Source organism: Athene noctua, chromosome 6, assembly GCF_965140245.1.
Source record: "Athene noctua chromosome 6, bAthNoc1.hap1.1, whole genome shotgun sequence".
Taxonomy (NCBI): Eukaryota; Metazoa; Chordata; class Aves; order Strigiformes; family Strigidae; genus Athene; species Athene noctua.
Window position 1 is genome coordinate 13,472,572 of NC_134042.1, and position 23,703 is coordinate 13,496,274.

General features: G+C 43.2%; 1 protein-coding gene across 1 annotated transcript in view; it reads left to right on the top strand.

Moving 5' to 3' along the window:
- The window catches only part of DPF3 (double PHD fingers 3), a 154,859-nt gene extending 132,247 nt beyond the window's left edge, over window positions 1-22,612 (top strand). The window contains exons 11-13 of the mRNA XM_074909648.1: window positions 18,163-18,275; window positions 19,628-19,709; window positions 20,763-22,612. Coding sequence (XP_074765749.1) covers window positions 18,163-18,275; window positions 19,628-19,709; window positions 20,763-20,833 — 266 coding nt within the window. The 3' untranslated portion in view covers window positions 20,834-22,612. The remainder of the gene's footprint in view (window positions 1-18,162; window positions 18,276-19,627; window positions 19,710-20,762) is intronic.
- Window positions 22,613-23,703: the final 1,091 nt, after the last annotated feature.

Below are 23,703 nucleotides of genomic sequence, written 5' to 3' on the forward strand. Positions count from 1 at the left end.
TAAGGGGATGTCACCAGTTTATATGTCTGAGTTATTCTTTTCATCACCAACAGCTCCTAAGATTTTGAACCTTTGTGTCATCCAGAACTGATATGAGGGGTGTGGGAAAGATGTGGGGGGAGGCACTTGCATTTTGTAGAAATACAAAGATTATTCTATTGGCTATCTATTACTGCTCAGGAGCTTAGCAGTATGTAACTTAGTCAATTCACGGACAAGTCAAGTCAATGCAAAATGCAGTCTTTCACTTATTTCCAGAAGTTATCACTTTGCTGACACCCTACGCATGTCGTGCAGACTTCTAAAAATGTCTTTTGTGCAGCGCTGCATACACTTGTGGCTCTGTACAAATAATAAGGAATATAGCAAGGTAATCAGAGCAGGATTTCATAAGCAAAAGTCTTAACCTGTAGTGAAGAGACAGCTGTCTAACCTGAATGATGAAGGCTATTCAGTGATGTTCACAGTAGGAAAGATTGACAGCATTTGGTGCCTTTCTGTTGGATATGCTCCTTCATACCCTTTTGCTTTGTATTCACTTATGGCTCCCACGGTCAGTTGAAACTGAGTCTGTCGAGCTATGTTTTCAAAGAACTAGAATGCAAGCAGTGTTGGAAGGTTGGTTTCTGCTGCTGCTGGTTTTTTTTCTGAATGCTTGCTTTTGTTGTCTGAGTTTGTTTAGTTTTACTTTGTATTGCCTTTCCCTCTGCAGTCAGCCCTGCCCTCATGGACTCCAGCATCCTTCAAGCAAGACATTTCAGAAGAAGGCCGAGAGAAGCCAGGATGCTTTGATACTTCTCCTCTCCTTGCCCTGACCCTTCCATACCCGTGTTTCATCTGGCACAGGAGCCTGGACTGTGGGAAGTCAGCTGCCAACTATTGAGAGAAGTTCTGGGGATGCCCTAAGCTGGTGCAATACAAAGAAGTTTTTTAAAGTCTTGATTTCACTTTCTTTTAAGCGTGTGTATAAACCCAGGTCAAACTGGAATTGATCTACAGTAGAACTGACTGAAAAACAAACAAACTGAAAAAAGACTTAACTATTTTATTTATTTCGATATTTAAGAGAGAAAAAAGTGCTGAATTTGCACAGTATTTTTGTTTGAAATACATTTTACTTCAAATTTTAAATGCAATTTTGTGAAGACATGAAATTTTAAAAAGCACTTAATGTAAAATAAAGACTGAATATTTACTTTAAGGAAAAAACTTTTTTAAAATAATGAAAATAAAGATCAACTCTGCTCTCTCTCTTACTTTAAAGAAGCCATTCATACATGTGCTGGGTATCTTTGTTTTTTGCAAATTGGATGTGGTAAGTGAAGATTGTTCTGGTTTACTTTCTCCTTGATAATATTATCCTATTAGATGCTTAAAAGTTACTTTGCTGTATTGTGTTAGGCACAAAGCTGAACAAAACATGTTGAAATGGCAAAGACCAGGCTCAGTGGCTGGATTTTTTATTTACCAGATTTTTGTGTCCAATTCAAAGGACTGTCTTCTCCCAGTAAGATTGATATGTCTTCTCTGCACAGTAAAAGAGGTGTGCTCTTGAGCAACTCTGTGAAATACTTCTGCTGAAAGAGGGGTTTAAGAAAGGAAAACAACTCTGTTAATGTTAGTATTATTTTTTGCTTTGGTAATTCCACAGCTGGTCGTGAGTTGGTTGTAAGAGAAGTATCTAAATGTTTAAGTGTTCCTGGCATGGGGCTTCCTGTTGGGGTCAAGGATGATGCTATGTGTAGAAACCTTGTGTACTTCAGCCCTTTCTTAAGTGGTAACGGACATGGAAAAGCATATGGGTGCACCTGCATGTCATCAATAAGCAACAGGGGTTACTCAGCAGAAGAATGTGAGTTCCTGCAGCTACAATCCTAAAGTGTCCTGTGAGGCAGCGGTGGGGGGACGTTCACATCCCAAATTCAAAGTTGTTAGCCATCTTAGTGAATTAAGGCGTTCTGCTTCATACAAGCACTGGAGGATTTTGTTGGCTGCCAGATCTGCTCACAGTGGATAGGACTGTGTGCTGTCATGTGTAATGTAGTAAGGATGCCTTGTGTCCTAGGAGAAGGGTATTGGACTTGACTCTGAGATTAGCTTCTCCTCTGCAAGAGGGGTGCCAGATGTACCTATTGATATAGACCCAGGGTATAGCAAGAAAAGGTGGATTTGTTAATGTGGCCTATGTTGGCTTTCGGAGTAAAAAAACTCTCTACAAAAAAATACATCCTGACTAGGTGAAGCTGTCAGAGAGCCTGATTCTGCATCGTGTTTCTTGCACACCTAAAACTCAAACTCACCTCACTGAAAGGTTTCTGTGTGTCAATAGCAGCAGATTTTGTCATCTTCTCCCTTGCCCTTCTCCTGCTCCTTCCCAGATTAACACATAGGGCCAAAAATAGCCACGTAAGATGTCTGGTAGGCCTGAGTCCTCCTCCCACTAAGTTAAATGACAAAATTTATGTCCTAATCAGGCTCTTTAGCAGGATTGTTTCGTTTTGTTCATTTTGTTGGTTTCTAAACTTGCAGTGGTGAACTGCCTCTAGAGAAAAAAATAAATTAAATTTTATTTCATCAAAATATATCAAGACACACAACTGTAATGAAGATTTGCAAACTGTAGGGTCTGTGTTCAGTTTCTGTAATATTCCTTCCAAATAAAAATTCTGCTTCCAACATCCCTACTGTATATTCCTCTGTAAATATTAGTTTATCAAACCAATTCCACAAGGTCTTTTTTAGTGCAAATAATCTTCTTTTAACAAGACATTGTTGAATAACATACTTGTACATATACTTTTTTTTTTCTAAGCTCTCCATTGTTTATTATACTCTCTTTGAAGCTTAAAATAAAACTTCCTCCTCTATTGATTTTGTTTTCCTTTTCCATTTTGTAAATTATGACTTTTGTCCCTGGATTTTGTTTTGTATTTCTTAATGAAGCATGACGTTAACCAAGAATTCTCTTCCTTTTTCTCTTTTACTTTCTCTTTTCCACTCATTGGACAACAGAAACTGGCTCTGTTGCTTGCTATAGTGAAGATAGGAAGGAAATAAAACACTGCTTTGTGTAGGACTCATTTTAAGAGTGTCATTTGGTGATAGTCATTTGGTGATAGTAGAGGATCTTCCTGAATGTGTTTGTATTTTAATGACCTTCTCCATGAGATTAATAGAGTTGAATTAAGTTAGATTCAGAGGTGGAATCTAAATTATATGAAAGCTTTCCTATAGTCCTGACCCTACCTATGCCATTTCTAATCCAGTCAGTGGAGTAACTGGAAACTGTTGTTCCCTTTGCTGCATTTCACAGCACAGGCATGAACCCTCCCTTTCCCTTTACACACATTAGATTACTAATATGTTTGTATAGGATGGAAAGAGAAAGAGGAAATACTGTTTCAGATTAGATGCCATCTTTTTAGGAAACTTTGTGTGTCCTATTTCCTGACGGGCCTGCTGTCATTTCTATGAAGGTCTCTTGCCTTTCCTCTGCTTTCCCATCAATTACTCTGCTACCAGTAGAGTCTATAGATGGCCCTTTTTAGTTTGGCAGCTGCTTGCAAAAATAGCATCCGAGGCGTAGTTTTTAAGAGATCTTCTGATGTGGGTACAGATCCTTTACAGTAGTAAACTATCCCCCCCCCCCCCCCCCCCCCCGTCTCCCACAGATTAAATGGCAAATAAGTCCTAAAGGACAGGTCAGAAATTAATCCAGTCAAGCAATGTAGGAATTGTACAGAATTGTACAGATGGGCTCCTACCCGCCTCATTTCTAACAGTTGCGGGTGACAGAGTGTGTGTCTCTGCAGCAGAGAATTCCTGGTCTTCTTTTATAGCCTTTTCCTATGAAGTTTTGGTTTTGACATGTGTAATTTTAATTTCCATTAGTGTTTTGTTTCTTCACTCTTTCTTCAGGTGTATATGACTTGAAAACTCCACTGCTTGTCTCCAGACTTTATCTTTACCTGTGCAAGGCCTTTGGCCAATTCACTGGAGGAAGGAGGAAACTAAAAGTCCGTTTCAGCTCCCTTGGCTGTCCTCAGTAACTGTGGCTCTTGGGAACCTCTTTGGGATCTGATAGAGCAGCTCATGGACTCTTTACTGGGTTCTCTTCAGCTGTTCTGTGGCTAAAAAAGGTCTTTACTTCCTTTTCACCTACCTGTTGGGCAGTGGGAACCAGAGGCAGCTGAAAAGGTGGGGTGAGGTGCTAACTGTATTTCTGAGCTGTGCTGGGTGATAAGATTGCTGATTTAAAGCCCCTCCTAGCAATTTCCAATTTCCCTTCTGCAATTTGCTCTGATATTCTTACAATACCCTGAGTTGCAGGCCTACAAACCAACTTTTCTATAGGGATTTCATGGGGGGCAAGTAATCTTTTCCTGCCCCAAAGCAGAGAGAGGAGGGATGGTCTGTGATGACAGATCCTGAGCCCCCAGCCATTGCTGCTTTTGTTGTTCTTTTCCTAGCTCCTCTTGAGCTTTCTGCTGTGCTGCATAGGACAGAGAGACCCAGACGGAGGTTGGACTGAGGGCAAAGCCGAATGCTGACAAATCAGAGAAAGGGAAGTTGAAGAAAAGGAAGGAAGGAAGGAAGGAAGGAAGGAAGGAAGGAAGGAAGGAAGGAAGGAAGGAAGGAAGGAAGGAAGGAAGGAAACTGCTTGTGGCATCAGTGCACTTTTCTTGTTCAATAGATCATCTCCCATCCTAGCTCAGTTGTCATTTTCATTGTCCCCAGTGTGATGGATGCAGAGAGCAGAGCTAGACATTTCTGCTAAGGTAACAGGAGTAAAAGTGTACGTTGAAATTGGCCTTTATGGATGTCTGTCAACACCCTGTTTAGATGAATAGCATCTATCCCACCACAGCAGAACTATTGTTACAGTCTGTCAGACTCCAGAGAACAACTCTGCATAAGTATTTACTTTGAACGTTTTTGTGTCTTTTTTATTTGTTTGTTGGGGCTTGGGGGGTAGGGGGGGCAGGGGGGTGTTTAAGTCACAGGTCTGGAAATAGAAATGTTCTGAGGAAAGTTTTAATTTTGCAGAAATTATCTGAACAGAAAAAAATACCACTGTCCCCTAATATGTCCTAGAGCAGATTTATGTTGGCGTGCTGGCGAGGAAGGTATTTTATTTTCTTGTCTGGAGAAGGGTTCTTGTTGGTGAGAGTCAGACATGGCAGGAGGAAGGAGTAAAAATGTCTGCCAGCATTGTGGCAGCTAATGGGTGCCTGCAAAGCCAGGTTTCCCTGGACTGAGACTGAGCTGAAGGCTGGCAAAGATGAGGGCTTGAATCCCAAGTTCTCTGGGGGGGCTGAAAACAGCATCGGCTTCTTTGCTTTGACCTGAACTAGACTGTTGCACTGGTTTAAGATTTATTCCAAACTTTTGCTTGGAATCAGGAAAAAAAATCCATTTAAATTTGCATTCTGGAGCTGTGAGCCCTGCTTGTAATCCAATTCATCAGCCTACAGATGATAAAAAAACCCATAATGCTTTCTCTCTAAACCCAAGCTTTGAATGCTCATTAGCAATGCCACAAACTTCTCTGTACTCCATCCCATCCCTAGTGTTGATGGCTGAGTAGGACCTCAACTACATAAAGTGTACGTAGCAGAGCATATAAGCAGTGACTACTCCCCTTAGCTTTAGCTGGGCTTGTCCACATTGTGGCTTGACGTGTTTAAGATTCCCATCGTCCTTTGGAAATTATTGTCAAATTTCCTTTGCTGCACCAAAGCTGGACATTTGCCACAGTTTACTCCTATCTTTGATTTTAATGACTTAAGATGAGAGCCATCCATCTGTGGCATCTTGATTTCACCAGTGTATTTTTTAAGACCTGACTGCTTTTTTTTTTTTTTTCTGTTTTGACAAATGCTCTTGCTGTGTGCGTTAGGAACTTTTACTGTATCATCTGTTATTTGGTGACGTTTTGTCCTTGCAGCCTGTAATTCTTCATGATTTCATGGTGTGTGCACCATGATGGGAGAAGGATGGCACTTACCTTTAAAAAAGCACAGATTTCTGGAACACAATGTTGTGGCTAATATTGCCATCCAGGATATAATTGGAAACAGTTTTGTTTAATGTTGTCTAAAATAGCTGTGGTAGCTTGGAATGGCCTGCAAACCAACTATGGCACTGCTATGGAAAAGCTTTGAAGCTGGGTGGTGGGCAGAAGCTCTTGGAACTACTGCTGCCTGCCTGAGAGAGAGGCAGCTGCTCTGGGGAGCTTGCAGAGGGGTACTCCTTTGGGATTCCAGCTGATGGATGGTATCTCTTGAGCAGGAGCACAGGTAGCTTCCCTGTCTTACACTGCGTGGTTTTTTTTGGAGTGGAGTTTCCTTTCTCAGTGCTGTTCATCTTCCATAACCAATTCTTAGCAAGACCTTCTAGTTTATCTCTAGGTTTGCACAGGTGTTATTTTTTGCTTGGACTGAAGAACCTTCTCATTATGTATCTTCAGTCTTTGCTGTTAGTGTCCTGCTGTTGGTGGCTTCATAGTAGACTGCAGGAAGAGAATGAACATGACCAAGTCTTTCAGATACAGTCTTCTTTTCTGAAAAATATTAGAGATTTTAAATAATGTTGGAGAGAGTTTTGTCAAGCTTTGATGAAGACTTAGCTTACTAATTTTGGATTTCTTTCATTAGACAACAGCCACTAACTTCTTCATATGATGATTTCCAGAGTCGGTATTGAGGCCATCTCTTCAAGGTGAGAGGAAGTCATTGGATGGGAAATAGCTGAAAGCTGTGCTGTCACTAAAAGGAGTACTTTTATTATTTTAGTGTCAGATAGCCAGTGAGACATAGCTTTCAAGCTCATGTAGTACTTTGTCCAGTGGAGTTTACATGGAGTGATTTTAAACCGGGGTTTGAGAAATTAATTTTCTGTTGGTACAAATCACAGTTGCTTCACGTCAGTGCTCTGCTGGGAGTTGCTTAAAAATGTTAAACAACACTAAAGTCTTTCCAGCCCTTCCCTCAGGCTCAGCATCTTGTTTTATGGTGCAGTGGATTCTGCATCTGGATCTTGGCTCAGAAGTCTCATCCATTGCTGGAATATCTGGGCTTGGGCTTCTTAAAGAACAGGTCCCAGCTCTCGTCAGGTCTTTCCACACTGTCTGTGTCTCTGAATGTGTCCATCAGCCTGGAGGCTTAGTAGAGTTTTTAACATCCGCAAACTCTCTCTAGGTTGAATTCAGATTGCTATTGTGCTCTTTAGACATCCAGATGGTCAAGAGCTGGAGAAGAGGACCTTCCCTGGCTTAGGGAGCTTCATTTCCCTTGCAAGGTCAGGTCAGCCTCTTCATTACTTAGCTCTCCAAGACCGCTTCCTCACTTCCATGAAGGGTGAGATTTTACAAGTGCTTGGTGCTCTGAAGGAAAAACTGGATAAGAATTTCCCAAAGACATCTGCACCCATTAGGTTCCTCTGTGACTGTTTACATATTTACGGGTCTGGTATTATGTGAAGAACTTGTCCCCATTAGTCTCAGAACAGCTATCACTGAGAACTGCCAGACATCTCATGGGTGATGGGATCCCAGCTAACAGTGAACATCAGAGGTGATGAACACCCTCAACAGCTGTCAAAGGTGAGAAGAGTTGGGGTGCCCAGAACCTGGTCAGAGCAGCCTGCGGGAGAGGACTTCACAACCTCTTTGCCATTAACAGAACCACCGAGCAACAATCCCACTAGGCAGTGTAGCAGGCAGCTAAAATCAGGGTCAGAAGACTCACAGATCCTCATAGTACCAAGAAAGATAATTTTCTGGCATTAAATACCATAATATTCTACTTTTGTATAGGCTCTGTTAAGCAATTTCTCTGGTGCTGAAAAGTAGCAGGACTAGTGAACTGTTTAATGGGGCACATTTGTGTCCACTGCATTGGAACTAGCTAATTTCTTGTTTAATGTAATGTGATATTTAGCTGCTATGAAGTATTGGGTGTGGAGGTTAAAGCAATGCTACTCACTTGTTACAGGTTAAAGCATGACCTGCACTTTGACTTGGCTAATCTGGGGTGGAAGGTCTGGTGAGCTCTCAGAAAACAGATCATGGATTTTAATCTGGTGGTTTTCCAGTGAAAAACAAACAAACAAATCCTCCTGTTTTGGTGTCTCTGGCAGCATTTCGTTGGACAGTTACTCAAAAAAGCTGATCAAATAACTGAAATGAAAAATACCATGGTGAGGAGTAAAGATTTTGGTTTGATTTGAAATGAAGTGTGTTCTCCTTTCCTCAATGAAACGACCCCTTCCCACTGCCCAGTGTGCGCAGGCTTGAATGAAAGATTTCATTTGTGAGTATTTTTTTCCTCTCTTAAAAACAGTTCCATCGAGCTCACTTTTGAAGCAAGGTACTGCTCCAAAATGAATGTCCGACTTCTTGTTTGTGAAACACTGGCACAAAATGTCTCACCCTTTCTGAAAAATCAGTTTCTCCCTCTGCCACCTCTTAACCCTTTCTCCCCTCCTGCTTGCTTTTGACTGAAACGACTTAATTCAAATTCACTCTTTCACTCAGATGTTTAGATCACTCTGAAATTGCATTTTTTAGAGAGTAAACTGAGACATTTCACTCCCCCCCTACCGAGTGCGTACTGATGCTCTGCAGGGTGCAGTTATAGCTCTTACTTCCCTCTAGATATTGATGTTGCTGGGACTTTGATGGGGAAGTGAAAACTGGCTGCCTTATTGATGAAATCTCAATTGGCATTTAGAAATTCCCAACCAGACAGGGGGTTTAACTAACAGAGAAGGGAAAAAAATCAGTAGATGATGGGATTTTTCCAGCTTCTGGTACTGCATTACAAACAATGGAGAGTGTGCGTGGAGAACACTGCCCATTCGGCAGCTGAAAGGGTTTCTTTAAATCAACAAGGGACTGAAGAAACTTGCTCCAAACTGGTTTTGTTTGTGTTTAGTTGAGTGAGACAGTTCTACATATGACTGAATATACAATCACATTAGCAACAGTGTAAATTAGGCTTGCGTGGGAAAGTCAGACCTCTTGCATTTCAGCGTGTTCGCCTCAGTTATCAACCATTTACCCATCATGTGCTGAATTTCTTTACCTGGATGATACATGGTTACCTCATGTAACAGCAATGAGGTAACTGCCTATGCAATGGCATGGTGTCTTCTGCGTAGTTAAGTTTATTTAGTATTAAAATGACCTTATTTAAATAAATTCTCTGGAGTTTGCCATTTGATTTGAAATTTCTGGAACCATATTGGCAGGGAATTAGTCTAGAGTTGTTCCTTAATCTGTCTAGAAAGAAAATTTGTCCAGAGATTAGTAATACTCTCTCCTTTTTCCCTTTCCTGTCCCCTAATTCTTCAGTTTACCATTTTCAATTGACAGTTACTTTTATAAGATGACTGTTTCATGGCCTGTGGGTGAAATCGCCTCTCAAGTTCTCCCCGCAGCCCTCAGTGCTTGAGGAGGACCGCAGTGGTGCAAAGGGGTTGTCTTGATGCTCTCCGAACTGACTGGGTGACCATGGCCTGGTTTTAGTGAAGAGGTGCCCACGTCACGAAGCATTGCTCTGTCATGCTCTCCCGTGTAATCCCAGTGGAGAAGCCCCGGTTAGGGTGCCCCAGGGGAACGACATGTCCCGTCCACTGCTGCTGCCAACTCCGGTTAGACGCTTTGTCGGGTCAGCCTGGAAATCTGGAGCCAGACTTTTTGAGCGCTACCTTGATAACATGGGTAGGCTGGGCAGCACTGGGCGTCCCTGCAGGCGTGCTGTCGTCTGGCTGGCTGTGTTAGTGGGGCAATTTAACACTGGCAATATTGTGGAGGGGCCAGGTATTTGAACTCAGACATGTGTTCAAGCAGGTAGCAGAGTCCTTGTTCAGGTTAAAGGGAGGGGAGGAGGGACAGAGCTGATACCTTGTTTTATGGGGGGTTTTAACAAAGGTGACACTCTCACGGAAGGCTATTCAGGCTGCCGTTTCTCTCGCATTTTAAATACCACCCCACTCCTCTCATTATAGCTGGGGATTTTGGCTCTCCCAGGGGGGAGGAGATGTTCTAAATGGGCTGCCAGGGAGGTGGATTTAATGCACTAGGAAGAACTGGCTTCAACAAGTTAAAAAGCAAAACAAAACCCAATCCTCCATTCCTATTTTTAGTGTTTATGACCAAGTATTTTTGCTTGGTTGCTCATTTTGAAAGGGTTTAGTGAGCCTGCCAGTTGATTGAAAGCTCTGTGGTGTGTGAGCTGGCCTGGCTGGGGAGCCTGCAGTGCATAGCGACGAGGTCGGAGCCGCGCCGGAGGTTTTTTTCCACTGCAGTTTGTTGAAGGGTAACGAAAATGTCCCCCGGGCGAAGGGGATGTTGGCTTTCCAGGTTGTGGTGATTCATCTTGTCTGGATAAGCAGTCTTCCTCCCACTCCTGCATTTTCATCTCCATCTACCTCACCCCTACTTCACTCTGCGACCAAATGCAAAACCTGCCCTGCACTGCGCGGGCGGCGTGGTTGGGGGTTCTCACGCAGCTGACCCCCGCGAGGTGTACCTGCTGGGCAGCATTAGCATTCGGTGCCCGTCCTCCTGGCCACTTCGTGCTCTATAAATGGGTTTATTCTCGTTATTAGGAGCTATGTCCCTGGCATATGGAGTCCGTGGGGTGCCTGCAGGCAGGTTTCCTTCCTGTTGGTGTTGGTAAGCAGCCCAAGTGCCTCCTGGCAATTAGCAGATCGTTACCCATAATGCTGAGCGCTGAGATGCAGCCTGGTGGGTTTTCTGGAGGTCACTCTGACCTAATTCACCCCCAGGAATTGTACAGTGCTGGCATGACTTACCAGTGCATTAACAAGCTGATGCTTCAGTATGAGGTTATTTGAGTGCTTCCACATTATTTTTCTTAGGCAAGAAATAGCCATTTTGTCCAGCAGCCAAGAGTGGCTAATGGGGGCCAGTCTGGAAGAGGAGGGAGCAGAGTGCTGGCTGGTTTGGAGATGGGACATCGCGGGTGTGTGGCATTTCCTCTGGCTTTAAGTTTGGGGACCATTTCTGATCCCCCAGGGTGCAAATGCGCTGAGCCCGGTTTGCCACCTTATTTCTGCGTTACCACAGCATCTCTGCAGTGAACTGAGCGCTCTGTGCCAGGTGTGTGCCTGAATCCCCACTGCTCCGCCTCAGGGGGAAAGACACAGGAGCAAGACTGTGCCCCAGATCTGCCCCAGCCCAAATGCCCGGGTGATATGAAATAGAGGTGCAGATTTCAGCCTGTCCCAGGTGGTTTTGGAGAGGCAGGTGTGCCTGGCCAGAGGGGGACACACACACACAGCAGTGAGCACCCCAGCAGGGCTCGTCCTCCCTTTGGCAAACCTAAGTCCAGAGCCGAGGGCCTGGTGCAACACCACCAGCCCACATCAGGGTGTTCTCCCAGGGCAGTGATTTAACCAAAGTTAATTGTCGAAAGTTTTTAGAGGCTTTTAAAATCTGTAACTTCTGTTTATCGTTTCTCCGTGCTAGGATATGTACGGATGGACTGTGCATGCTGGGGAAGGGGGGCAATGCAGGGAAAGGCACACACAAACCCATCACAGTAAAACTGTTTTAAAACATTTCTCAAGCAGTTTTCCTGTAAGACTTGTGGGATTTGCTACCAAGGGGATAGCATGTGGGAGAGAGTGATTTGACTGACAAACTGTTAGGATGCCCCGAATAACTCACTCCTGGCTTTTCTCTTTGCGTGCTCTGGAGGTCACCCCTGAATCCCACCCAGCTCCTCCCGCCACCCCGTGCCAGACAGTTACTCTGCCTTGTCTGCAGCTAATCTCTCTGGGTGCATGTGAGTCTGTGTATGCACAGATCCTTCATTTTGTTTATGCACGTGAGCAGCCTTTGAGCCAAGCTCTGCTCTCGATGTACCCTCTGTAGCCCAGGCTCTTTGTCTTAACTGATGCTCTTGATGCTTAAAAACATTTCAGAGGAAATTATGCGGCATTGTAGAGTCAAAGCTGGGAGCACGTTGAGCTGGCAGGTGGACTTTCCTCAGGCAACAAAATTTTCCAGGGAGTGCCTTGAGATGAGGGGTATTTCGGTTGGAGCTCACTCCCCCCCTGAGCCCTTTGATGTTTGCATGGCTAAAGGAACAGCAGGAGGGTGAGCTGTAAGTGCCACCTTCCACATACCACCATTTTATAAATTCCTCGAGATCTCCAGCTTTAATTGCTTTCAAACACAAGTCTGTCCTGCTTTCAGTTCCCATTGACTTTAATTACACCTGCCTAACTGGGATTGGGACTGAACCACTATCTTTCGCACAGGGTTTTATTTGTCCCTTGGGTGAGCAATTATAAGTGGGCTCTCTTCTACCGGTGTCGAATATTTGAGCAATTGCTTGTAATTTATGTCTCTTTTTCCGCTGGAACTGGCAGTACCAAGAAGCAAACCACCACCTCCAGAGTGCAGTTGGCTGCCAGTCCCGGGTGCTAATGCAGCAGAGTGCCCCTTCCCTTTCTGCGGGCTCGGTTTAAGCTTTGTCCATGCTGGCCAGAATGACTACAGGGCCAGGAAATGAAATAATAGGAACTATAAGCTCCTCTACAGCTGAATGGTTTCAGAGCTCCATCAATTATTAAAGGCGTTAACTCTTCCACGATTACTGGCACATTGCAGCATATTAGATTAGAGGAAAGTTGGTCTCTGACCAAATCAGACTGACCAGCCTATTGATCGAGGCCTCCGAGTCCTTTCGGACTCACTTCTGTAGCAGAGTTGGCGGTGCTGGAACCAGCGCCTCGGACACTGGGAGAAACAGCCAGGTCTTCTCATTTCCATCAGGACATAGGAATTCACCGTGGTAGTACTTCCTCTCCTCCTCTTCTGTTTAATAGTAATAAAACCCAGTGGTGCCTACGAGTGAGACTTCCTTTTTTGTCCGTTTGTTTGTTTTTCTTGAGCAGCTGGATTCAGCAGGGCTCTGTGCCCAAGGGGCTGAGACAAGAGCTCTTCACCTGCAGCCTCTGACACCCACCCCTGCCCTGACCGATGGGAAAGCTGTTGTATTTTTCTGTAATGAAATAATCCTGCTTCCCTGTATCACAAAGGTACTGTGGCAGGTGGGACCTTGGATCCTCCCCCCACAAACACTTGTGAAGGCTTTTGTTTATGAGTACCTCCATTTGAGCAGGCAGGATGCAGCCCTGCATCGTAACTTCTTGACACTGTAAGATGGGAAGGGCCAGTCTTCTTCTGAGAGTTGCAGCTCCTTGAGCCCTGAGCTTCTGGCAGAGCCAAGCCTTTTGGTGTGCTTGTGCGGTTTGGGTTTTTAAGGGCCCTTTCTGATCCATCTGTTGTTGACACTACATATCTGTAAGTGTACCTTCCTAGACAGACAAATGAGAGCTAAATTTCTATATCATAACCATAAAATAATATCCCTTATTTGAATTACAAGTTACTTTTCCCTTCTGTTGTACATATAATGGTAATAATTCTGTCTAACAATGGCAGTGGTCACAGCAGTCCTTATTCAATCTTGGCAGGAGGAAATTTTGCAGTTTCTTTGCATGTAAAACTTCTTTTATTTGGATGGGGTTCCTGTGACATAGGTCATTATGTCTGTAATATGTATTTATAGTTGTTTAAAGACCTAAATAGTTTACAGAATAAACTCTGATACGATATAGCCAGGAGCTCTGTGGGTTTTCATTATGCTATTGATTAAAAAGCCCACCACTACACAGTGAAGATAAGGGAAAGAACTGGAAACTGGTTGAAAATTCCGTTTACTCTGTATAAATAATTTCACATTTGTTTTAAAAAAGGATTCTTTCCTTTTTTTTTTTTTTTTTTTTTTCTTTCCTCAAGATAATCTCTGCCTTTGTTTGAAAAAGGTTATTGATTGGATTGTTAACTTAAATAGTCTGTGGCGGGTGTGACAGAGCACATGGCTGCAATTAATCTTGCCATGCAGAATCCATTATTGAAGAAGCACTAATGAGCCGTTCTAAGGCCTTCACTGGTCACAGAGCGCCTGGGAGCAGCAGATTGCTCCTGCCCTTTAATGTCAGTTTTGGTCTTTAGTGTTATACAGCCAGTGTAAGAAGAAAAGATGTTTAGATTTTCTTTTTATTTATTTGTATTTGTGTCAAAATCCTCCTTGCCACCAGCCTGCAATCGCACCAGGTGTGAGGGACAAGAAATGGTCTCTGAATGTCCTCACCCCTGACTCCTCTGACCAGATGTCTGGTGGACATAGCGTACAATTAAAGCCAGTGGCATGTGAAACGTGGGTGTCACTATAAAATATGGTCTCAGTTGCAGGGTTCAGATCCAGATGAGAGTTTCGACAAAGATGAGGGAGCTTTCAGACCTGATCTATACTTTAAAATATTGATTTAAGACAAAGGGATGAGCTGTTGGAAAACTTCCCACTGCAAGTTTTATTGTCTATGTTGTTTATAGCTATTGCAGCATAGCAAAAGTTTAGGTAGAGGATAGTTATGGTAGATTAGAAACTGTCGATGTTAACATACCACCTTCTCCTTCAACAGAACTGCTCCCAGCATGTATTTTAGAGGTCTGTCTATTGACTTCGGTGACACCATAAATATGTGTTACTTCTTCCCCCTGTTAGATCTGTGGAGCTGATACAGACATGTGAGGGTGATCCAGGGTTGCCAGAACTGAGCCACCACCTGAATTATTAACTGAGTTCCAGCTGCAGACTCTTTGCTGCACACCTTTGCCATAGCAAATGCCATCTATCACACAATTAGTGAAATAAAACTGTTTCTTCATCTTGACCACATAAGTGATGAAATTAAGCAAGAAAGACTTTCAGCTGTCTGGCTTGTGCGCTGCCACAGTGTCTGTAACTTGAATCACATTTTGGACTGCTCTTTGTGTAAAACAATATTGTTTGTAGACTGAACTAGCCTCTTTTTTTTTTTTTTTTTTTCCTTAAAGGAAATTTGAATCTACCTATAGTAACCTGCCATATGCAGCGATAGGGCTTTGTCTTCAGATATTCTGCCACAGAGGGAATGCCAAGAAGTGCATGGAGCAGGGATGGTGTTCAGTAACACCGTTCCAGAAAGTCTTGGAGGTGTGAATTTTCTCATTGGTCATGAAAAACACTTGGTTTTGAACCAAAGTATCAGGAAAACAGAGAGATTGTGAAGAAGGAGAATAGTGAGGGCAGGAAAAAGAACTTTCATGTTTTGAGTATCTACTGACACGCTTGCCATACACTACAGTGCCTCATCGCGCTGCTGGTGTAAGTCAAAATAGTCTTTCCAATGACATTAGGTTGGGGTCATGGTACCACAAAGCACGTTGTTTAGCGTGTAAGAGGATCTGATTTAGAGGCTGCAGAAGGACATGTCCACAAGATATTCTTTTTCCCTCAGACATGCCATAAACCCTGGGCTAACAGAGAGCAATGTGCAGCTATGCAGACACAGCTGTGGGCATTTTATGGACTCTTTTGTAGTCACAGCATTTGGAGAGAGAGCCCAATGGAGTGAATAAATTGGTACATTTTTGCAAAATATTTCTGCATTGCCACTAGACAGAAGCCACTGTGGCCCTCATTCCACGGTTAATATTTTCTAAGCAATCCTCAGCCTGCAAGAGCCCGTTTCTTTTAGGCTTGTGGTAGGTGTGGTTCTTAAGAAGGGCTCTGCAAAATAGGATGGATCACTTCAAGAATGAGGCACCATCGATACGAGATGCAGCACAGAAAACCCGCAGAGGTGTTTTTGAGGCAAATGAGGAACAAGACAGTCAAGACTGATAGCTGGAAGAGAGCAGCAATGGCTGCAAAGGGACAGAGATAAAGTAGTGAACAGAACCTGACCTTCATGTCGTTTGAGAAAGGGAGAGTCTTTAGCTGGAGTCTCTGCAATGAGCAATGTGTGTACGCGGGCAAGTGAGCACGTGAATACATGTATGCATTTAGCTGTGATTTATTTCTGTAAGTTTAATTCCATTCTTTCTGTTTCTTTTCAAATGTGACTGAAGCTATTTAACTCTCTGATTAACTCACCTCCCTGTATGAGTTGTTTTCTGTGATATATTCCAGTACCGTACAATCTTTCTGGAAGCCAACTCTCTGCTGTTGGGATGAATTCCTCCCCGATGTGTAGTGTGGCACATTTGTTCTATTTACTGGTGTTGGAATGAGGTTCCGCATTTGCTGTAAATCAGATCTGGGGGAACATTTCAGTGTCATGTCAGGTCCTGCTAGTTTGGTAGTATCAGAAATTATATGAGGTCCTCTCAGCAAGAAAAGGTATCATGTCACATCTCCTTCTGCACAGCTGCAGTTTCAAGGTCCCCAGAAATTTAGTTTGGGCTTGGTCCACTGTAAATCTCAGTAAAATCTGACTCTTGTTTTGTGCTGACATTTCAAGGGCTCCAAAACCCAGTGATCTTCTTAGCCCATCTGAGCTCATCTGTACTGTCAAAACATTTCTTTATTCAAAGGCTTAAGAGTGATATGAGGAATGTCATTGATTCCTCCTTCCTTAAATATCTCCTTTATTTTCTATTCAATTTCCTTAATAACTTATGTACACACATTTCTTTGCTGGACCGGCTTAGTTTTCGTATCACAACCATGTGAATATAACTGGAGAACAAAAATCCTTATTACAGCATTTGGTGGTATCATGGGCACATAGAAGATATATATTCCCCACAGAATTATTGCCTTACCCACCAGTTCTCAGCAACTCTTTGCTTCACTAGCTGGAATATACAGAGGCTTCTTGTCGGGTGGTGTGATGACACAGCAAAGTATCACGGATAGGTCTGGTGATGAAGATAGCACATCTATGCCCACATCTACTGTGGCCGTGCCTTTTTTTTCTTACTGGAGAAGCAGCCTTTCTTTCTCCACTCTTAAAAAGACACTTTAAGCTGGTGGAGGTGGAAAAGATTTTTTTCCTACCCATTGGCTATACTCTAAGAACAGCAGATTGGCTAGAGGTGAAAACCCACACACCTGATGATGTAAATTTCTAGAAGTAGCACATGGTAGTGCTGGATGTGCGTACCTGTATTTCTGTGTTTTCTATAGATGAGCAATTAGCTATCCCTGTCCCATGCCCCCTGCCCCTGACTATGCACAGTGTTAGTGCTCACGTGTGTCAGAGGGATGGGACTAAATATGGGGCCTTCCAAGAAGGCCAGCAGTAGCTTTTTACAAGTGACCTAGGGACTGCCTCAGCCTGATAGGTGTGGTTTGGGAGTACAGTACTTTATTTCAGCGGTATATTTGTCTTGTTTTGTTTTGCAGAAGGAACACTGACCCTACATTTGGTTTGTTTGTTTGTTTGTATTTTCCCCTCCAGAAAGCCCATTGCTGACCCTGCTACTGTGATACCGCTGTTTTGCAAAGCTGGAGTCAACACGCATGTAGGGGCGGGGGTTGTAACTCTGGCAGTTTGTCCTTCCCGATTAGATGTGACTGTTCTGCTAGCTTTCCCTTCTTTATTCCTTTCATTTAGTTCATTGTGGGAGTTGGCTTGGGGTTTTTTCCTTTCAGTTTCTTGTTTTGATCCTGGAAGGTTAGCTGTGCAATTTGGTTTCTTCTGTGCCAACCAACTCTAGTGGCAGAGCTCTTAAAAAAATTAAAAGCTGTATCCCTCCATCCTGTCTTGCTTCTTCTCTGTACGCTACTGCTTCCATTTAAGCAAAGTTTACAGAATGGCTTCACCCATTTGGACACCAGGAAGGGAAACTCTGAAATGGAGAATAACCTCATTTCCACCAGGTCCTTCAGTCCGGTCGAAACAACGCTAATTGAAACTGTAATCCAATTTCTATTAAGATGGATGGGCTCTCTCTGAAATTGGGTTTGTTTCTGATTTCATCCTTTCTCTTTTTTTCTTTCAAAAAAAAAAAAAAAAATCCCCACAAAAACCAAACCAAAGCCAAACCATTTTTAAGAGCTCTGAATAAAACTGCTTTGCCAATGGGGAATGGGTGGGGATGACTCTGATTTTCTCTTGTGCCCGGCAGCGAAAGGGTTAATGCCTGCTTTCCTCTTTGATATCTGTTAGTTGCAGCCCATGTTGTGATCAGTCCATGTCCATGTGCGTTTTGTTCCCAAATTTAATACCGATTAATTAACGAGCAATAAGTGAGCCTTAACAATGACAGTTGTTTCCGATCTTCCTCAGGACACCCGACCTGCCTGCAGTTCACCACAAACATGACTGAGGCTGTTAAAACCTATCAGTGGCAGTGCATTGAGTGCAAATCCTGCAGCCTTTGTGGGACCTCTGAGAACGATGTGAGTTCTTTTACCTTTTCATGCAAATAAGCGTCACTGCAAGCTCCTGTCATGCCTGCCCTTGAGGAGCACATGGCAATGGTGTGGGTCATGGCTTCACTGCTGCTTCTATACAGCTCCAAGGAAGAGCCACTCCTGAGAGGAGAGATGGACTTCTCCCCAGTGCCCCTGTTCAGCTGTTGCTCTCTGTGAAAGCACCATGGGTGTCATGTAGGGCCACTTAAAATGGAGATACTTGTGGTGTGTATGCTTATTCAATTGAAATTAGCTGGAGACCATCAACTCACATCGCAGGGAGGTGCAGGAGAGTAGCATTGCAATATGGTAGTCAGGAGTAGATGTGAATGGGTGATAACCCAAGAGATGGCAGGTATGTTTCTTCTGTCCCTGATTTTGCTTACTTTCTTGGCATGATTTAAAAATCTTAATTACAAGACTTGGGAAACATGAAAGCATTTGAACCGGGATGGTTAGGCCTCTCTCTAGTCACCTAATCACCTGTCCCACTGATTTCAAACTGTGATCCAGAGCCTGCAGCTGAACAGTGTCCTCTCTGCAGAGTTTTCAATTAAAATCTGGTGCTAAGAGGGTCCTTGGTAGTCTGTGAGAAACTTGGAGAATTGACAGTGGCTGGAGAACTTTGGAGGCAATTAGCGAACACTACATTCCCTATAGCAGAATAAATTTGAAGCCTGAAATTTTGTTTTGCTTTAGCAGTAAATAAGGAAATCTGAAAACAGGGAGCTGTTCTGTGTTAGGAATCAGAGGATGCTTCAGAGCAGCTTTTTTCCCCCTGAATATATGAAAGAGCTGCAGACCACATGGTGGGATCATGTCATTTCCATCTGTTTCGCAGAGCATTTACTCAGCTGGATTTTGGAGAACTGGCTAAGTCCGGGCTTTTGTCAAGAAAGGTTTCCCTGAAGGGATGAGATCCAGCATGTGGTCACATTGGAGCCCAGCAAAGCCTGTCCGCTTCTCTCAGTACAGCATATCCCCAGCCTAACAGCTTTGACTCCTTCATCATGAGGCTACCTTGGAGAGGAAGTCCTCCACTTCTCAGAGAGATTTTCCAGTTAGAAACTGAACTCCCTTTGTGATGAGAATGGCTCTCTGCAGCCTATCAGAAATATGGTGGTTGATCACGGATGTGCAAACACGACGCCTGTAGCCTTTTACGTTCCCAGTAGTCTCTTACTCTCTATGTTGCAGCCTCTGTGTTCCTAGCTGAGCACTGCTGGTTACCATGCTTTTGTTTACATCTTGGCAAGAGACTAATTTACATCATTTTCTCTCTTCTCCTCTCCTTCTCTCCCTGTTTCCCTACTGTCTCCCCAATAACCCTGCCTCAGGACCAGCTGCTCTTCTGTGATGACTGTGACCGTGGCTATCACATGTATTGCTTGAATCCACCAGTCTTTGAGCCCCCAGAAGGTAACATATGCTGGAAGTCTGCTTTGAAAATCACAATAAAGTCCTTGTGGAGAAGGGAAAAATTTCAGAAAGGTGGCCTGGGCTGTGCAGAGTTAAGGAAGCTGTAGCAAAGCAGAAGCAGGTAGCAGTGGAAAGAGAAAATTAATAGACATGGAGCTCTAGTGTACTCTGAGATGTCCTATTCAATCCTGCCTGGTCTATACCTCCTCTTCCAGGACATGGCTCTCTTGTGGACATGGGTACCTCTGGATGTCCCAGATGGCATTGAACAGCTCAGTTTAGTCAACTGAACTGAGCTCCTGTGAACTGTGACTTTGGGCTTCCTAAGAAGTTGAAAGACCCAGAGATAAAGCCCCAGACAGGGAGATCCTCTCTGGAATAGCTGAGGGTCTGTTGTCAGGAGACTGGATTAAGAGGAATGACTTCCCTTGTTCTCTGGTCTGGCTGTGCCTCGGAAGGGTGAGGGTTTTCCGGTCCGTATTACATTTGGGATGTAGTCATGTCCTCTGCAGGGGATTCAATCTCACTATAGTACAACTGGTTGTAGTTTGTCACTTGGTTGTGGAGCAGAGGAACTAGTCTCTTACCATTATTGATTCTTTGACTAAAATCTGCAGAGAGCAGTAGAATTGGAGAAGGAGACATGTAAGTGCAAATGACTGCCATTTACATGAGGGGCAAGACAAGAATAATTACAAATCAATTATGCATTCAGGAGCTAAATGTTTGTAACTTTGATGAAGAGGAAACTAAATCAGGAGGGGAAATTTTTGAAATGCAGCTAATAATTAGCTAAAGGCTTCTGTTTGACTGGGAAGTAGTATATCAAAGGTATGAAAATATCAAACACCAAATGGCAATGAACACCCAGTTGTGTTGTAACGTGTAGAAAGCTTATGTACACAACACCAAGGGCAGCAGAGCCTGCTTCAGAAAAATACAGGCAATTCCAAAGTTAGGGATATTTGATATCTTATTCAAGCCAATCTTGACATAAACTCTGAGTGCCTGGATTTGATGTCATTCCTATAAGAAAGATTTCTTCATTTGCAGGGAGCTGGAGTTGTCATTTGTGCCGGGAGCTGCTCAGAGAGAGAGCGTCAGCTTTTGGCTTCCAGGCCTGAGGAGCTCCAGCAGTCAAGAAACACTTTGCTCCTGGTGTTGCCATACCAGCACACAATTCCCATCCAGAACACAAAGACACACCCACATCAAAACGAATGGACACTCAAATACAGGAAGAGGTATCTGGTATTCACTGTCACTAATGCCATACCTCCTGGGCTAGAAGGATCGTGTACTTTGCCAATGCTCCGGATGAAATCTCTTCACTGCTATGCATGGTTGCTGCTTGCTGTTACGGGCTCACATGCATTATAGAAGGGGGAGGGTTGTTATATCGACATGGAGAAGTCAATTTTGTGTGGCCTTGTGCTTTCTGTTTAGTGTTCTTTTCAAAGAAGAAGTAGTAAGATATCTCCCAAGGAATTATTGGTGAGTACTTTGGCTGGGAGCAGCACCAGCTGTTTCTCTTCACAGGCTTGACTAGAAATCTCTTTACTGCAACCACTCTGTATCTGTAGGGGGGCTTTGAGAGTTGCGTTAGTCCAATACTTCCCAGGTCATGAACAACACGTCATTGAGAGAAGCACTGATCAAAAATTTTTGGGGTGATGATTTCTCCCTTGGATCAAACGCTTCGATTTGGCAGATCTTTAGAAATCTGGTTTTAGTATCTCTGAAGGAAGAACAGTGCCAGTGTGTACACATACAGATGCTTCGAAAAGCCTGCTGTCTTTGGGATTTCAGGATATTCAGGCCCACTGTCCCACTGCAGTGCCAGCATACAGTCCAGACTCATCATTCTGTTTTTTTTTTTTAAATTGTGAATGGTTATGTATGTAACTGAATTGCTGTTTCGCTCAGAAAATTAAAGAGAAGAAAAACATCATCTGAAGTTGATCATAGAAAATAAAATTGTCAGTTTTCTGAGCAATCTAAAGTAAACTGCAAAAAGGAACAACTTTGGCTTAGGGTCAAATGAAGCACTTTTGATTAATTTTTTGAAATTTCTAAACTAAAGTGTTCTGCAACTTAAAGTTGCATTTTATTCTGGAAATTGCCTAATCAAGACTTCCATCATTTCCAAAGTGTTACTTTTTTTTTTTTTTTTTTTTTTTCCCAAGATCTAGCTGAATTTTCAAATTATTTTGCCCCCAATTTCTCTACAACTGCTTTTTTGGCAAACATGATAAGTTGCCAGAAAACCTTCCCCAGCTCTAAAGAAGGAAATAATTTACTGAACCTAATATGAAAAGAAAGATTTTCATAATGATTTTTAAATTTAAATAGAAATAGTTGTACTTCATTTAAACAAACCTCTATGTGTGAAATGAAGAAACATTAAGCAAGAGCATCAATTGAAAAAATATTATTACAGTTGAGTCTCTCTGAATAATTTAAGACATCACTAGGAAGACAAGTGAGTACATTAAAGAATTTCTACCAGATACATCTTTAAGGTTAAAAACCTGCAACTCCCTAAACTGCCAAGTAGCCCAGAATGACCATTTTCTTGAGTATGATGTATATTACTTTCTATGCATAGATTTAAGTGGGTTTATAATACAAATTTATGAGAGTCCCAAGCAGCATGTGACTCAGGTCGCTTGTACAAGTAGGTAAGGACACTAAAGATTATATTTGGCATATTTATATTGGTTGAAACTTTTCCACAAAATTAAATGTCCCTGAACACTTGAAAGGACATTGTGAAAGAATACTGGTGAGGTAATTTTTCTTCCCTCTCCTGCTAATTACACTTAGTTAGTATGAGCTATACTGACCTAGTGCACTTTCCCTCATTATTTAGATAGTTTCTCCACCTTTTGCATTTTGTTCAGCTTGCATGCCAAAAGTAGCCGTGTCAGCTGCGGGATTCTCCCACATGCTGTCACAGCCTCTTCTCAAGCTGCAGCAAGAGTATTTTAACCTTTTAAAAAAAGATTTATAAAGTATTTATCCTGGTCATATTGGACCAAATCCCTTGTGTAGCAGACGCACTGGCTACCTGTGAAATTCATCAATACAGAATCACAGAATCATCTAGGTTGGAAAAGACCTTAGGCTTTCCATGTGATGGTCGCTCAGATGAACTAAGAGTACAAAGAAATTTGAGCATCAGGTGCGGGGACAGTAAAGCAGAAGCCCATGGACATGCATTAGGTGTCTGGTGCCTGTTGGGACAAAGCTCTAGAAAAAAACGTAAAATTAAACATCTTTCTTCCAGTCTGGAAGTGTCCTCGCCCTGGGGGGCACTTGGGGGCCACAACTCACCAACATGAGCATTTGCACCCATCTGTTGGTGTGGTTGAACCCTGCTGGCCTGGCTCTTTGGGACCATCGTACACTTCAGACTGATCCAAATTCCTGTTGCTGCCGTGGCCAAGAGTGCTTGTATGTGTTCACCAGGACACTGCTGGGCTTCCTCATGGAAAGCATGTCTTTTGGCAAGAGGGACAGGAGCTGAGAAGTGTGTGCACTGGAGGAAAGTTTTGTGGTGGTGCTGGTGGTGGGAGCAGCAGAGGTAGGTTAGGGTTTGGGCTGGTGCTCAGCTACCGGCCCTGCTGGGCTTAGGGAGTTCCGTCATAAAAACGTCTGTTGCCTTCCAGTTTCCTGGTATTTTCATTGGCCTTGGAAGAGGAGTACAACAATGTCTGCATTACCAAATGGAAAGGAAAATGCATATTGTTTTAGCCAGTGCATTAGGGAGACAGTGGTGGCTCATCAGGTAAGTCTCAGGTAGCCCTGTTGGTGGGACTGGCTGGTGCAGAGTCAGCGCTCTCCATCCCTGTGACAGAGACAGTGCTAAATGAGCTGTGCTCTGCACACACACCTGCTTTCCTATTTTGTGATTTTGATCCATAGTGCTGTTTTCTCACCCCACAACTGTTCTGCAGTGAACAGTGTCTTTCATGTTTGCAAATATTCCTCA